Source organism: Canis lupus, chromosome 15, assembly GCF_048164855.1.
Source record: "Canis lupus baileyi chromosome 15, mCanLup2.hap1, whole genome shotgun sequence".
NCBI lineage: Eukaryota > Metazoa > Chordata > Mammalia > Carnivora > Canidae > Canis > Canis lupus.
The window spans coordinates 46,291,203-46,304,968 of NC_132852.1; the positions used below are offsets into that span (position 1 = coordinate 46,291,203).

Below are 13,766 nucleotides of genomic sequence, written 5' to 3' on the forward strand. Positions count from 1 at the left end.
GGGTTCAGGGAAAAGTGAGACGAGGAGAAAGCCAGCTCTCCGCTGCTACGGGAGGTTCGACACAGAACATGCAGAAGAATTGGTTCCTAGTTTATAGAACTGACAGATCTCTTATTACACTTTTTTTCTATAGTAATAACAAGAGGAGGCAGTTTTCTGTGACAGATGGAAGGGCCTCGATTTCATTTTATGCTGTGCGTAGGAGGATTTACATCCTTTTTATGTGCAAGAATATACTAAAACATTGATTAATGATTTTCTCTTTCTTCTATCTTATGTACAATTACACATCCTCCCTTTTTACTCTGAGCTCATGGCCAGTATTTCTCCGGTCTCCTTGGCTGAACCTTCATCTTCTGGACCTGGCAATGTAGGGTGCCCCTGGGCTCCAAAGTCAGGTTTAGGCTTTCCCCGTGCTTGCTTACCAGTGATCTTCCCCCTCTCTCCAGGAACCTGCTGGTATCACAGTACACACACGCACGCAAGCACACACCCGCTGCACCACCCTCCACCCAGGCTCTGGGCTGTTTTATTTAGTTGCCCTTGCTTGTCCTCTTGGGTGTGGTCTTCTTCATTCCCATCTTCCCCCATCCCCAGTGCTCCTCCTCCAGACTTTCCTGAATTGGTAAATGGCAATTCATGCATCTCCTTCCTTGCTCAGGCCAAAGACCTTGGAGTCATCCTGCCTCTCCATTTTCTCACACCCTGCTTCCAGTTGGTCCAGTCAGAGATCATCTTGGCTCTACCTCTGAACTACACCCAGAATTCCACTGTGGCTCCCCCCTCCTCTCTGCCCCGCTGATGCAGACCTCTAAGGTCTTGTTCAGATCCCGAGCCTATATAGGCAGTACATTATGGGCTCCCACCAGTGTCTTTGTCCGCTCTTGTCCATTTCTATTATTCACAGCATAGCCACAGAGATCTCTTTCAAATATAAATCAGATCAGGTTTTTTCCCCTACTCAAAACCCATCACATTTAGAATAAAAGTCTGAAGTCCTTACTATCTCCTACAAGGTCTGCCTCCTCTCCAACCTGATTACTTCCCACCACTCTCTCAGCCTCTGCTGCACTAACTGCCTTGCTTTTCTGCCCTGGGATTTGCCACTCACTGTTTGACCTCCACCTGGATGCTCTTCTCCCAGAAAAGATGCCTGATGGTGTCTGTATCTGCCTTCCTTCCCCGGGGCTGCAAGCTTACTGAGGTCAGCTGCAGTGTTTGAAGAGCACCCACAACAGTGCTCCTGGTGATGATAGGTACTTAAGAAGTAGCTCTTGCATGAATGAATGATGTTGTCTTTCAGTGATGTTTTCATAGTATTTCTTTATATTTCATAACCACAATTACTTCGTTCTAATTGAAGGTTACCTGTTTCTTACATAATTCTCACGAAGTCTAAAAGGCACATTTTGATCTTACCTGAGAAGGTGTCAGTGTCAGGATTTCACACAGGAATACCATGACTGCCCCCTGGCTGACAGTGATCAAAAGCACAATCAATGCTAGGTGCATCCCAAGTTGAGAGAGGTTGCAGTGTGTAAAAAAAATACAATAGAACTTTTTCTTAGAATTCAAACAGATTACATTGGGTACCCACTATCTTGAAATACTTGGATTCAATTTTCATCTGATTTAATTATCCTTTAAAGTGGTTGTCACCGTCAAGGGCACAAGAATGAGAAAAAGTGTGGCAGCCCTTCGGTGGTCTGGTCTGTAGTTGTGCCCACCCTTCCTCACCCCTGCTTGCAGTAGGAGGGTACATGCTAGCACGAGCTTCTCTTGCTCTCCCAATGGAACTCAGCACTCAGATTAAGATCTCCTCTCCATCCCCCTCGTCACTTGAAGTTTTCTCTCATAATATTCCTGTATCTGTTTCTGCTTTTCCTTCTGGCCATGGGAGACCGTGGGCACCAGTAGGTCCTCTGCCAAACGTGTGAGAGAGAGATTCTCCCTCTCTTTGTTTTAGACCAATCGAGTGGCCAGCCAGGAGATTGGAGGACTCACATGTCTGAGACAAGCGGCTGGGACAAGAAATGCAAAAGACATCGGTTCCGTTTTGCTGTCAGGGTTCCAGATGGTTACACTTTAATATTCTGTTACTATTAATAGTTCTTTCCTCTTTTTGTGTACATTTGTTTGAAGTCTGTCTCCTTAGAATTCTGAATTGACTTTTCCCGAAGTTATTTGAGTCTGGTTCCCTCCCCCCGCCCAAGTAGGGAAAAGAAATTGTCACATAATTGCTTGGATCTTTAAGCTAAGTGGGAATGATGGTTTCACACAGAACACCTGTTCCGTTGCTGTTTTATCCATCAATAAAATTGTTAAATTTTTTTATGTACTGAAAGTTCTTAACACTTTTTAGTTAATATTAGCTCTTTGTGCTCTTGACACCAGATTTCCTATAAATTAATGAGAAGGCTTGTGCTTTGGGTTCATTCTAGAGTTGAAACTTGATGTCATATATTTAGAGGAAGGCGTCACCACAGATACAACACTCCAATGACTTTTATAGGAGATGAGTTTTTGCCTAATTTCAGTTCCTTTGAAAAAGGGTCAAGGCGTACTGAACCTTGATTTTTATCAGTCAGCCAATATTTCTTAGTTAAATAATGGAAGTGAGGAAGAATCTGTAAACTCAGGGTGATCTGTTCCATTTTGTTTAATGGGATCGTTGTATGAAATTATTAGGAACTATGCTAAGTGGTCTTCAGTCTTCAAGCTTTAAATGATCTAAAGTCCACTTTTTAAACTAATATTTAATTCCCTTTTTCCCTGTAGCTTTCACAAAATTGATCACAGTCAATGGACAAGAATATCATCTTCAACTTGTCGACACAGCTGGGCAAGTAAGTCTCTGTCATGTCTCGCAATCTCCTGGCAGGCCTGGCTCTGCCATCAATACTCCAGCACAACAGCCATGCCAAGGAAAACCCTTGTGGTTTTTGTGTGACTGTATAGTAACAGGCTGTCTACTAAGACATTTATGGCGATTTTGCCAAATCATTAACTTCTTCTACTTCAGAATTGTGTGAAATATACTCATATTTATCGTAGGATAGCATCCTTCTGTTTTCTAAACTTGTATTCTACATCAGAATTATATTAGTGCTATTTCTCCCTTTCTAATATCTATTCTACATCAAGACAAAAGAAAGTCTTTTCCAGGGGAAAGGCATGACAAAGGTATAGGAAAGAAATGAGCTGGTTTACAGATGGGCCACTTGATTACTAGATTAAGGAGTGTTGATTTGATTTATAGACAGTAGGTAATTGCCAAAGATTAAATAACACACACACACACACACACACACACACACACAGGTTAGTGTTAGTGTAGTGGGTATTTGAGGAATGGGTGACCAGGGGAATTGACTGGAAGCAGTGGTCTTTCAGAAAACTTGAGTACAAAGAAACACCTTAACCCTGATGGCTGAACTTCCCCATTCCCATGGCACCCAGTCCAGCTTTTACTAAGAACCATCCTGTTGGGCTGAATCTGTTAAACAGTTGCTGGAATGTGGGGAGTGTAAAGAGGCTGGGAAGTCCTGCCTTGAATCTTACAATTGACAAAGGATCAGGCTAGCAGGAGGGTGAGTATAGTGTAATCTGGTCTGCCATGTAAAATGGAGGCTTTTCTTCTGGAACCTAAGGGGATTGAAATAGAACTAGAATAGTGTGGCCTGTCTTATGGGTTTGGGATGAACTCCCTCTGTTTTTTTTTTTTTTTTTTTTTTTTAAGATTGTATTTATCTATTCATGAGAGACACAGAGAGAGAAAGAGAGATAGGCAGAGGGAGAAGCAGGCTCCATGCAGGGAGCCTGACGTGGGACTCCATCCCAGGTTCCCAGGATCACGCCCTGGGCTGAAGGCGGCACTAAACCACTGAGCCACCGGGCTGCCCCTCCCTCTGCTTTATGTCTTGAAGTGAATGTAGAAGCAAAGTGTAGCCCCTTAGTGAAGCAAGAAAATAGCTGTATTGAGTGATCTGAACACTGAAGAAACCTTGGAGTTTTAATTCTGGAAGCTTCAAAGAAAAAAAAAGATGTGTATATCACAGATACACCACATAACTCCCTCATTCACCCTACACATGCCCCCCTGGTGGTGGGTATAATAGGCTTTCATCATCAGACCTCATGGTGGCTGTCTTAGAGTAGAGCCATCCTAGGCTTTTACTCTGCAGGATGCCTGTCATCTGGTGACAGAAGGAGCTGTTCCTTTTGGAGCTTAAAGGAACAAGGGGAGCAATAGAAGTCTCCATAGGGGAGTAAGGATGTAGAGAACACAGCTTAGAAGTTACTATAGAAGAGTGTCTGGGGTAAGACACTGTATTGGATTCTCAGAGTTTGTATCTTTTTTGGTTAAGGTGACTGTAATTTATTGCCTAAAATAAGATACTTTTAAGAGTGAAGGGAGCTCTAGTAATAATTACGCTGGGACAGAAGGTGTTAAGTGATAATGTCCTGGGTGAAGAAATATGGCCACATGGTCCATAGTGGGTCTCTGACATTACCAAGATTTTGGTTTGCTTTTTATATCTTCCTTTTGAATTTTCATTAAGCTTCTGAAAAGTGGGGATGAGGATATAAACTGGCAAACCACTTTCATATAATATGACTGTAGAAATACATTTTGTAGTAGGCCAGAAGGAGAACCAGTATTTCATAGTCATTTGGAACGTGGGCTCTGCAGTCAAGCTGCCAGGGCTTGAATCCTGGTGTGGGGTTTTTTTGTTGTTGTTGTTTTAAACCTGGTGACCTTGAGAAAGTTCTGAACCTTTCTGTGCCTCAGATTCTTCATCTGTGAACTGGTGGTGAAGTAGTGCCTGCCTTCACAGGGTTATTCCATGATTTTGAGGAGATGTGTGAGCTTCAAGAGGATTTGAAAAAAAAAGAAGATTTGGTCCTTATTTGCAGATCTTTAATACTCCTAAGACCAGAGCAGTGCCTAGCATGGCGGCTCAGTTGCTTTTGACAAGACCCTGAATGAGAGTAGTGCCAGTGTCTCTTATACTTGGAGTAGAACTGTTCTTGAAACATTTGTCTGAGAGGAAATTTCTTTATGTGTACTCCTTATCAAAATAGAAGATACAGGGGCACCTGGATGGTTCAGTGGTTGAGCGTCTGCCTTTGGCCCAGGGCATGATCACAGGGTCCTGGGATTGAGGTCCACATTAGGCTGGATGGGGAGGGGAGTCTGCTTCTCCCTCTGCCTATGTCTCTGCCTCTCTCTCTGTCTGTCATGAATAAATAAATAAAGTCTTAAAAAAAAATAGAAGATACATTGCTTTAGGGTTCTGTTTTGCTCCAAAGCCCAAATGTACAAAGAATGACTCCAGAAAGATCAGAGAACTTGAGGAGTGATTGTATGATGTGAGGGCAGGCAAGAGCAAGGTCCATCACTAGCTCTGCTCATCTTGCTCCTTTGGATTCTGTTACTGCCAAATAAGAATATTTAGAGGGATCCCTGGGTGGCGCAGCGGTTTGGCGCCTGCCTTTGGCCCAGGGCGCGATCCTGGAGACCTGGGATCAAATCCCACATCGGGCTCCCTGCATGGAGCCCGCTTCTCCCTCTGCCTGTGTCTCTGCCTCTCTCTCTCTGTGACTATCATGAATAAATAAATAAAATCTTTAAAAAAAAAAAAAAGAATATTTAGAGTTTTTTTTGCACAGAATATCTCTGAATTCAGCTCCCTTGAATAATTTGTTCCCATTGCAGCTAGTAGTTTTTTGAGGCTGCATTCAGTTGGGAAACCATGGTTATGTTCATATTCGTGATTTGAGGACATGCACGTTTCCTTTTGCCGTGGTTCTGTAGTCTCACATACACCTCGCTTGGTAGCACCTGGGTGAGATGGCACATTTACAGCTGCTCCAAGAGCTGTTTTGAAAATTGGGTTCCGGGCAGCCCTGGTGGCTCAGTGGTTTAGCACCGTCTTCGGCCCAGGGCATGATCCTGGAGACCCGGGATCGAGTCCCATGTCGGGCTCCCTGCATGGAGTCTGCTTCTCCCTCTGCCTGTGTCTCTGCCTCTCTCTGTGTGTCTTTCATGAATAAATAAATAAAGTCTTTTAAAAAAAAATAAAAGGAAGAAAGAAAGACCCAGTGGGCTGGGTCCCATCAGCAGTAGGGGGAGATGATGAAGGAAGGACAGATTTGGCACTGCCATCCGGAGCACATTTGTTCACTGGTGTCCACATTTTAGGAGTAAAACTAGCAACAGTGTAATGGCAGGTACTATTTACTTATAGTTTATATCATAGTTGGTTTCATTGCCCATCAAGGGATGATGATGAACATGGTGAAATACAAATTGATGATTTTTAGTTTGCATGGGAGATTTTGTTTGGGCGTAATTTAAGTGGACTCAGTGACAAGGTGATTCAGTGGCAGTCATCTTTATAACGTCAAATCCTTAAAATAAAAAAAAAGTATTACTCAAGTTCTGTTGTTTCAAAACAGTAATATATGTACATGGGACAGACATAAAACAGCACAAAAAGATAAAAACTTTGGTCTATGCCACTCTGGCTGCATTACTTCACCCCTCTGAGAGCAGCCCCATCACTGGTTTCTAGCATGTGCTTCCCAGATGTTCTCAACATGAACATATAGGTGTAGGGTGTTTTTTTTTGTTTTTTTGTTTTTTTTCTTTTTTACAACAAGAAGAAACCTATCTCCAGATCTCCATCTTGGAGGTGATTCCATAGCCATGCATATGGCTGCTGTCTCCTCCCCACGGCTGCATAATATATTGTTGTTGGGATATAGCATGCAGGTGGTTTGCAGTCTTGCTGCTGCCAGCAGCATTGTGACCAGGGTCTCGTGTCAATATAGACCGTGAGTGTGCGCGTGCGCAAGAACACATTCTGGCGGCAGGATTGCTGCATCTTAGGCCCATGGTTTACATTCTCATTGGGAGGGAGCAAGTGCCCGATGCTCTGCAAGCTCATCAGCATCACATTTTATTAAATCTCTTCTTACTTGCCAATCTACTAGGTGAAAAGAGTATCCCGGAAGAATTGTGATAAGTATTTTTCTCCGCATGAAGGAGTTTGAGTGTATTTTCCTGTTGGAGGACATTTGTATTTCCTTTCCTGAGAATTATCCTGTCTATGTGCTTTGCCCTTTCTTTCTCGGATGGATGGTCTTAGCTTCTTGGTTTGAGAAACCCCCTTATTGATGTGAAGAAAATCTGCATTTTATGTGATGTGAGCTGCAAGGTTTGGGTTTGTATTCAGTCTGTGGTTTTGTTTGAAAGGTTTTTAGCATGAAGAACATTCTCATTTTCACATCATTGAATTGATTAATCTCTTTTCACCTGATACTATTCTTAAAAAATACTCCCATCTGCTCTGCATATGGTTTCCGTTTTTAATCTTTAAATTTTTAATTCTTCTGGAATACATTTTTGCTCAAGTGGGAACTAGAGATCCAGCTTAGCCATTCATTCACCCCCTATATGCTTCTGCTTTTGCTCCCTGGCCAGCTTTGTTGGAGGGTTACTTTTACCCTTACTGAGCTGAAACGCCAATACTAGCATTTACCTAATTCCCGGCTCTGTGGGTCTTGGTAGGTTTTTCAGTCCACTTCACTCATGAACTAGTAGATACTTCTTTTAAAATTTTTTTTTTTTTAATTTTTATTTATGATAGTCACAGAGAGGAGAGAGAGGCAGAGACATAGGCAGAGGGAGAAGCAGGCTCCATGCACCGGGAGCCTGATGTGGGACTCGATCCCGGGTCTCCAGGATCGCGCCCTGGGCCAAAGGCAGGCGCCAAACCGCTGCGCCACCCAGGGATCCCCTAGATACTTCTTTTAATTTAAATAAGTAGCTTTATGGTTTCACCCAGCTGCGTCTACAATTGCTCTTTCTCAGAAAATATACTTTTTATCAGGATTCTTTACATTTATATGTTAATTTAGGATGGATCAGGGGAGACTTTGATGAGCTGCACGGTCTTGCTGAGGACCATGACTCACTGTTCTATTCACTCCATTTGATCTCTTGGGAGTATTTTAAGATTTTCCTCAGATGGATCGTACACTTTTCTTGAGTTTATTCCTAGGAATTTTTTCCTTTTTGGTTGCTCTTAGAGCTGGGGAAGCTTTCCCCGCATGATACTTTCTAACTAGCAGTGGTTTGCATCATGCCTTTGAAATATGATGACTCATTTCTTTACTTCCATGTTTTCTCTTCATGGAAAAGGTGATTTGAACTCGAGATCTACTGTAGCTCAGCTGGTGTGACTAAAATCATTTGGAATTTTGTTCTTAATCTGGGTAGAAAGACCTCTCATTCCATTAACAAAAATGTGTTCTCAAAAGAACTCAACTTAATGAAACTAATAAGGAAACTGATAATGAAAACAAAGGTTTTATTTTTCATGTGTAGTAGTGAGCTCTAAGATGTAGAAATGCTACCTTCTGATGAATGATTATTATTGATATCAAAGAGCTGATAGTAATACTTAATTTCTCTTTGATTTTTATTTTTTAAAGACACTTTGCTATGGTAGATAGTAATAATTTGGGGCAGTAATTCAGGGCACTCATAAGCATTAGTTGTAACCATACTGTGGAATTGCAAAGTTAATAGAGACAGTTACTTAATATAATGATGATGTGACCTGATTGTTTAGAATAGTGCTTGGGCTACATGGTATGTTGACAATTATATTTCTTTTTTATTTTTATTTTTTTAAGATTTTATTTATTTATGAGACACAGAGAGAAGCAGAGACATAGGCAGAGGGAGAAACAAGCTCCCCAAGGAGATCCCCCCCCCCGCCCCCAGGATCACGCCCTGAGCTGAAGGCAGACCCTAAACCACTGAGCCACCCAGGAGTCCAACAATTATATTTCAAGGGAGAATAAAATGTTTCATACCAGGCTGTGGCATGTTATAAGGAACCGCACTGATAGTATTCCTTTTGTATACTTCAATAATTCTGTATCTGAAGCCGAGTTTTGAGTTTCCTAAAGCTGCTTTATGAAACTGGGTACTGATGTGTTATGTAATGTGTACCTTTGTTTTTAATACCTAACATTGCTCAATAAATAACTGATTTGATCCCCAGAAGTCTGGGTACACTGACTTTACCTTTTTGATTCTGTCCTCTCTTCTTGCGCTCTCAAGTGCTGGGGGTAACCCACTAGTGACCAATAGACTGGCCCTTGGGCCATTGTGACTCACTTGCAGAGAATGGGTTTGGTAAGGATATAACAATTTCAGATAGGAGAATACAGATTTATGGAAAAAAACAGAAGCACTGGTGAATTTTCCATGAGATCTAAGGTTCTAGACTTAGAACCTTAAAAGAACTGCTATAGCTCTTCTCCTCCTATAAGATCACAGGACCTGTTGTCTTGTCATTCCTTCCATCCTCTTTCACCAGGAATTGCAGAAATTATCAGCCTTCTCCCCAAAGGTCTTAGAATAGCCAGTCATTTTCACATGTTGGCTGAAAACAATTATCAGCTCCAAACCAGCCTATACACTTAAGTCTTAAGTGTATAGGCTGTGTTTCTGGAAGAAAATGTAATCCACTTTTTGTTTACTTTGATCTCTTTGACCAGGTCATGTGTGAAGAACTTTGGGGTACAGATTGCTTGTTATGCTACATGAAGAATTTTACTCACATAGAATTATTTTTTCTCCCACAGGATGAATACTCCATCTTTCCTCAGACATACTCCATAGATATTAATGGTTATATTCTTGTGTATTCTGTTACATCAATCAAAAGGTAGGACTCCCTCCTCCTGCTTGCTTGAGTTTATTTGCTCCACATGAAAGACACTCATTCTTTTTAAAGGACTGTGATGGAATTGGTTATAGTAACAATCTGACTTACCAAGCTAAATGTTTTTCATTATGTTGTCTTATGGAGCAAACAGGTTGTTAAGGGAAAAAAGATATCCCAGTAGATGCTCTCTTACACTGATTGAGTAAAAACTCTATTTCTTACCTCCAACTGCCTAGATAAATAGTGATTTGACATGATCTGAGCTTTTCTGCTAATGGAAATGGGAATTACATAAATTGATTTGCTTTTTGTGTGTTTTTCATCATATTAATATGGAACACGGGCTGACTGCTAGGGCCCTCTAGGTAAAGAACATTCTACAAATGTCTATTCAGAGATTAAAATTTGTGTTTATATGGTTTGTCAGCCAAGTGTTAGACTTTCCCATTTAATATTGCACCTATTTCATTTTGAATAGTCTTGGTAAGGTTTACTCAGTGTCAGATACATACACATGTGAAAAATGATTTGTAGGAAAAAATTAAGGAATTCTTTGTGTTCAGTTTTTTTTTCAGTTTATTTTATATTAAAATGGTAAGCCAGTGACATTATGTAGTTTTCCCACGAGAAACATTATGTAACAAACATTTAAAAACACCAACACTAAGATGGATGTCTGATTTCATGCTTCTCTTTTACAGTTTTGAAGTGATTAAAGTTATTCATGGCAAATTGTTGGACATGGTGGGGAAAGTGCAGTAAGTAGTAATAGTTTCTCTTTTGTTAGATATGCTCATTATACTTGTGTCTTCTGAACAATGAGATCTGGCACTGACTAGTTACCTTTGGCTTTTTTGTCTTACATTACTAGAATACCTATTATGTTGGTTGGGAATAAGAAAGACCTACATATGGAAAGGTATGTAACTTCTGAATAATTACTGATTTATAAAATCAAGTCTGAAATGGTCTAGGCACTGCAGTATCTTTTGTAATTATTCTCATGGTGAGACTATTCTTAGATGTAACATGTCTATGTTCAGAAATGTGGTGGTGATTGTTGTACCCAAGCAGAAGCAAAACTGCAATATAAAACCTCACCCACCCTGACAAGTGTTTCCTCTAGAAAAGAGGGAGCAAATGTGGTAGGAAATTATCTTCTGACACTTTGTGTAAAGTGGCCTAAAGAGATCACAGAGGCACTCATATATTCAACAAACAGTTTCTGAGTCCCGTGGTGAGGATTAGATACTTGAGCGGGAGCAAAGCCCTTGCTGCTGTGGAGTCCTGGCTGGAGAGGAGGATGCACAGCAACATTGGGCCGAGGGCCCCTTCACAACTGTCTGGTCCTCAGGTGCTGACAACCCCCACCCCACACTATGAAACAGTCTGTGTCACAGTGTGCTGGAAGCACAGTTGTGTTCTCCGAGCTGAGGGCCTGCCGCAGCATGGGTAACGCCATAAGGACACATCTGTCCCGTTCCCCAACCCAGCCCTTGTTAAAGTGCCCCTCTGTGGTCCACGCTGGATGATAATATTGAGCAGAGAGCATTTCTCTGCTTTGCAAGGAAAAAAAATGATAAAAGTGGAGCCTGGTTCACTAATATTTACAGATGTTTTCCTAAAAAGAGAGTACAGTCCTTTAATTAGAATTTTCTTTTTCCTCTAGGGTGATCAGTTATGAAGAAGGGAAAGCGTTAGCAGAGTCTTGGAACGCCGCTTTTTTGGAATCTTCTGCTAAAGAAAATCAGGTACGTATTGTGTAGAACTCCTCTTGTGCTGCCTCCGTCAGCTCTGGGCCTGTGTACCCTTAGGCAGCCGTGCCCCACCTGCTCCACCTCATCTGTGTCCTTCTGTCCCACCTCACCTATGTCCTTCCTTCCACCATCTCAGAGTTGGCCTTTGAGTTGCCATCAAGATCCTGCTTACAATGGGATCTGGAATATTTGTAGGATAAACAGAAGTTGGGAGTAAAGGAAATGCTGCTTTGTGAACGTATATTATTATTTTTGTTTGTATTAAAGGCTGGCACAGAAATAAGTCCAGGCATAGAAAAGAAAGGAGAATGATCTTCCATCACTTTGGCAATAGTTCTGTGCCGGCACCAAAGCCCCTTTTCTCTGTAGGATGAAACGGATGCCATATATATATTGTTTGTACCATTGAAACTATTAAGAACCATGTTGCAGGCATCTGTGCCCACGTCAGCCCTGCAGATGTTCCTGCAAGAGCACCGCCCGGGAAGGCTGTTGGCTTTATCTGTGGAGGCCTCACATGGCCAGCCTCCCCTCCTGCCTCTGTCTTCTCTCTCCTGTTTCTGCACTGCCACTAAACTCGTTAAAGCTGCGCATCAGATGGCATTACCCTCTGCTAGGACTGTCGGTGGGTTGCCTGTTGTCTAGAGAACAGGCTCAAAGCCCTTAGCAACATGGAGGTCGGGCGACACTGGTGCTCATCCCGCCGCCTTCCCCACTGGGGGCACTGGCCGAGTGTGCCCTCCCCTCAGGCCACCTCCAGCCTCAGCTATCCTCTCTCTGACTCACCACTTATATCCGTGCAGTGCTTTACAGTCTTTAAAGTATTTTCCACATATTCTCTTGTTTGATCCTCAAATCAGAGTAGCTGGTATTCAAGTGTGTGAGGAAACTGTTCAGTCAGGGTGACTGGTACCTTCTGGGTAAGGATTGAGGCCCACTCTCCCCACCTCAGCCACTTTTCCCCTGGCTCTCAAGGTCCTTTTCTCTCATCCTCTCATCCCCCTCAATTCATCCCAAAATCCAAGATATGTCATTTACCTCTGTTCTCCATAATGTCCTGCATGGCAGATGCTATGGGCATGCCTGTCTGCCAGGTTCTCAGTCAACCAAGGTACCCCTTGGCAGTCACATCCCTTTGTCCCTGGGTTCAGATAATAATGAGGAATATTGGGCAGCCCCGGTGGCACAGCGGTTTAGCACCACCTACAGCCCAGGGCCTGATCCTGGAGACCCGGGATTGAGTCCCACTTTGGGCTCCCTGCATGGAGCCTGCTTCTCCCTCTGCCTCTCTCTCTCTCTCTCACTCTGTATCTCTCATGAGTAAATAAAATAAAATAAAATCTTTTAAACATAATAATAATAATGAGGAATATTAAATCTGTGTGATTGGTTCCCGTGCGCCAGGTCACAAGAGATTCGTGTGACTCTGCTCAGCTTCTGAGTTCAGGTAGTAAGAATTCAGATACCAAGAGTTGAGAGAGTAAGAAATATCTTCATTTCCTAATGGAATTAAATCAAACATTTATTGGGTGTCTAATCTGTCCTTAAGATCATTCAGTTGCACTGTCTCATTTTGAAAGTGCGTTTGAGATCCAAAGAGAGAAGTAAAGGAGTTTTATATAAGATCACTCGGTTTATGTGGCATAAGAACTAGGACTGAAGTTTATATCTAACCTCTATTTGGTGCGCTGTTCTCTACACCATGTTTTCCAGTGGGTGGGAAGGGAAGGCCTCGTGCATGACTGAAGCATAATAAAGCATTCTGGGGAAGGGTACAGACTGGATTACAGTCTGTGTGTTAACTTTGATTGGAATCTGGTTCTGAAAACCCTAGTATAAAAGACATTTTTGGTCTATTGGAGAGATTTTATTATGTTCTGCATATATTAGTAAAATGTTAATTTCCTTTGAGGAAGTGATAATATTGGAATCATGAGGAAAATATCTGTATTCTTAGGAAATGCAGACCAAAGTATTTAGGGGTCAAGTTTCATAATATCTGTGACTTACTTTCAAATGGGGGTAGATGGGTGAATGGACCGGGAGAAGGCAAGCAGATACAGCAGAGAGGTTCACATTTGTTGACTGTAGATAGTGGCACTACATGATTATTGTACAGTTCCTTCCATTTTTGTATGTGCTTGGAATTTTGCATAATAAAGATCTGAAGGTGGTCAGAAGATACAACTTCCACTTAGAAGATCAGCAAGTCCTGGGATGTAATACACAATACCGTGTAGGTTTTGTTTGTATTTGAAAG

At 42.0% G+C, this 13,766-nt stretch overlaps 1 protein-coding gene across 2 annotated transcripts in view; it reads left to right on the top strand.

Moving 5' to 3' along the window:
* Positions 1-13,766, top strand: part of RHEB (Ras homolog, mTORC1 binding) — a 43,689-nt gene that overhangs the window by 26,042 nt on the left and 3,881 nt on the right. For both annotated transcript variants that reach the window (XM_072776924.1, XM_072776923.1), the window contains exons 3-7: positions 2,779-2,846; positions 9,667-9,749; positions 10,451-10,507; positions 10,621-10,668; positions 11,419-11,500. In XM_072776924.1, coding sequence (XP_072633025.1) covers positions 2,779-2,846; positions 9,667-9,749; positions 10,451-10,507; positions 10,621-10,668; positions 11,419-11,500 — 338 coding nt within the window. The remainder of the gene's footprint in view (positions 1-2,778; positions 2,847-9,666; positions 9,750-10,450; positions 10,508-10,620; positions 10,669-11,418; positions 11,501-13,766) is intronic.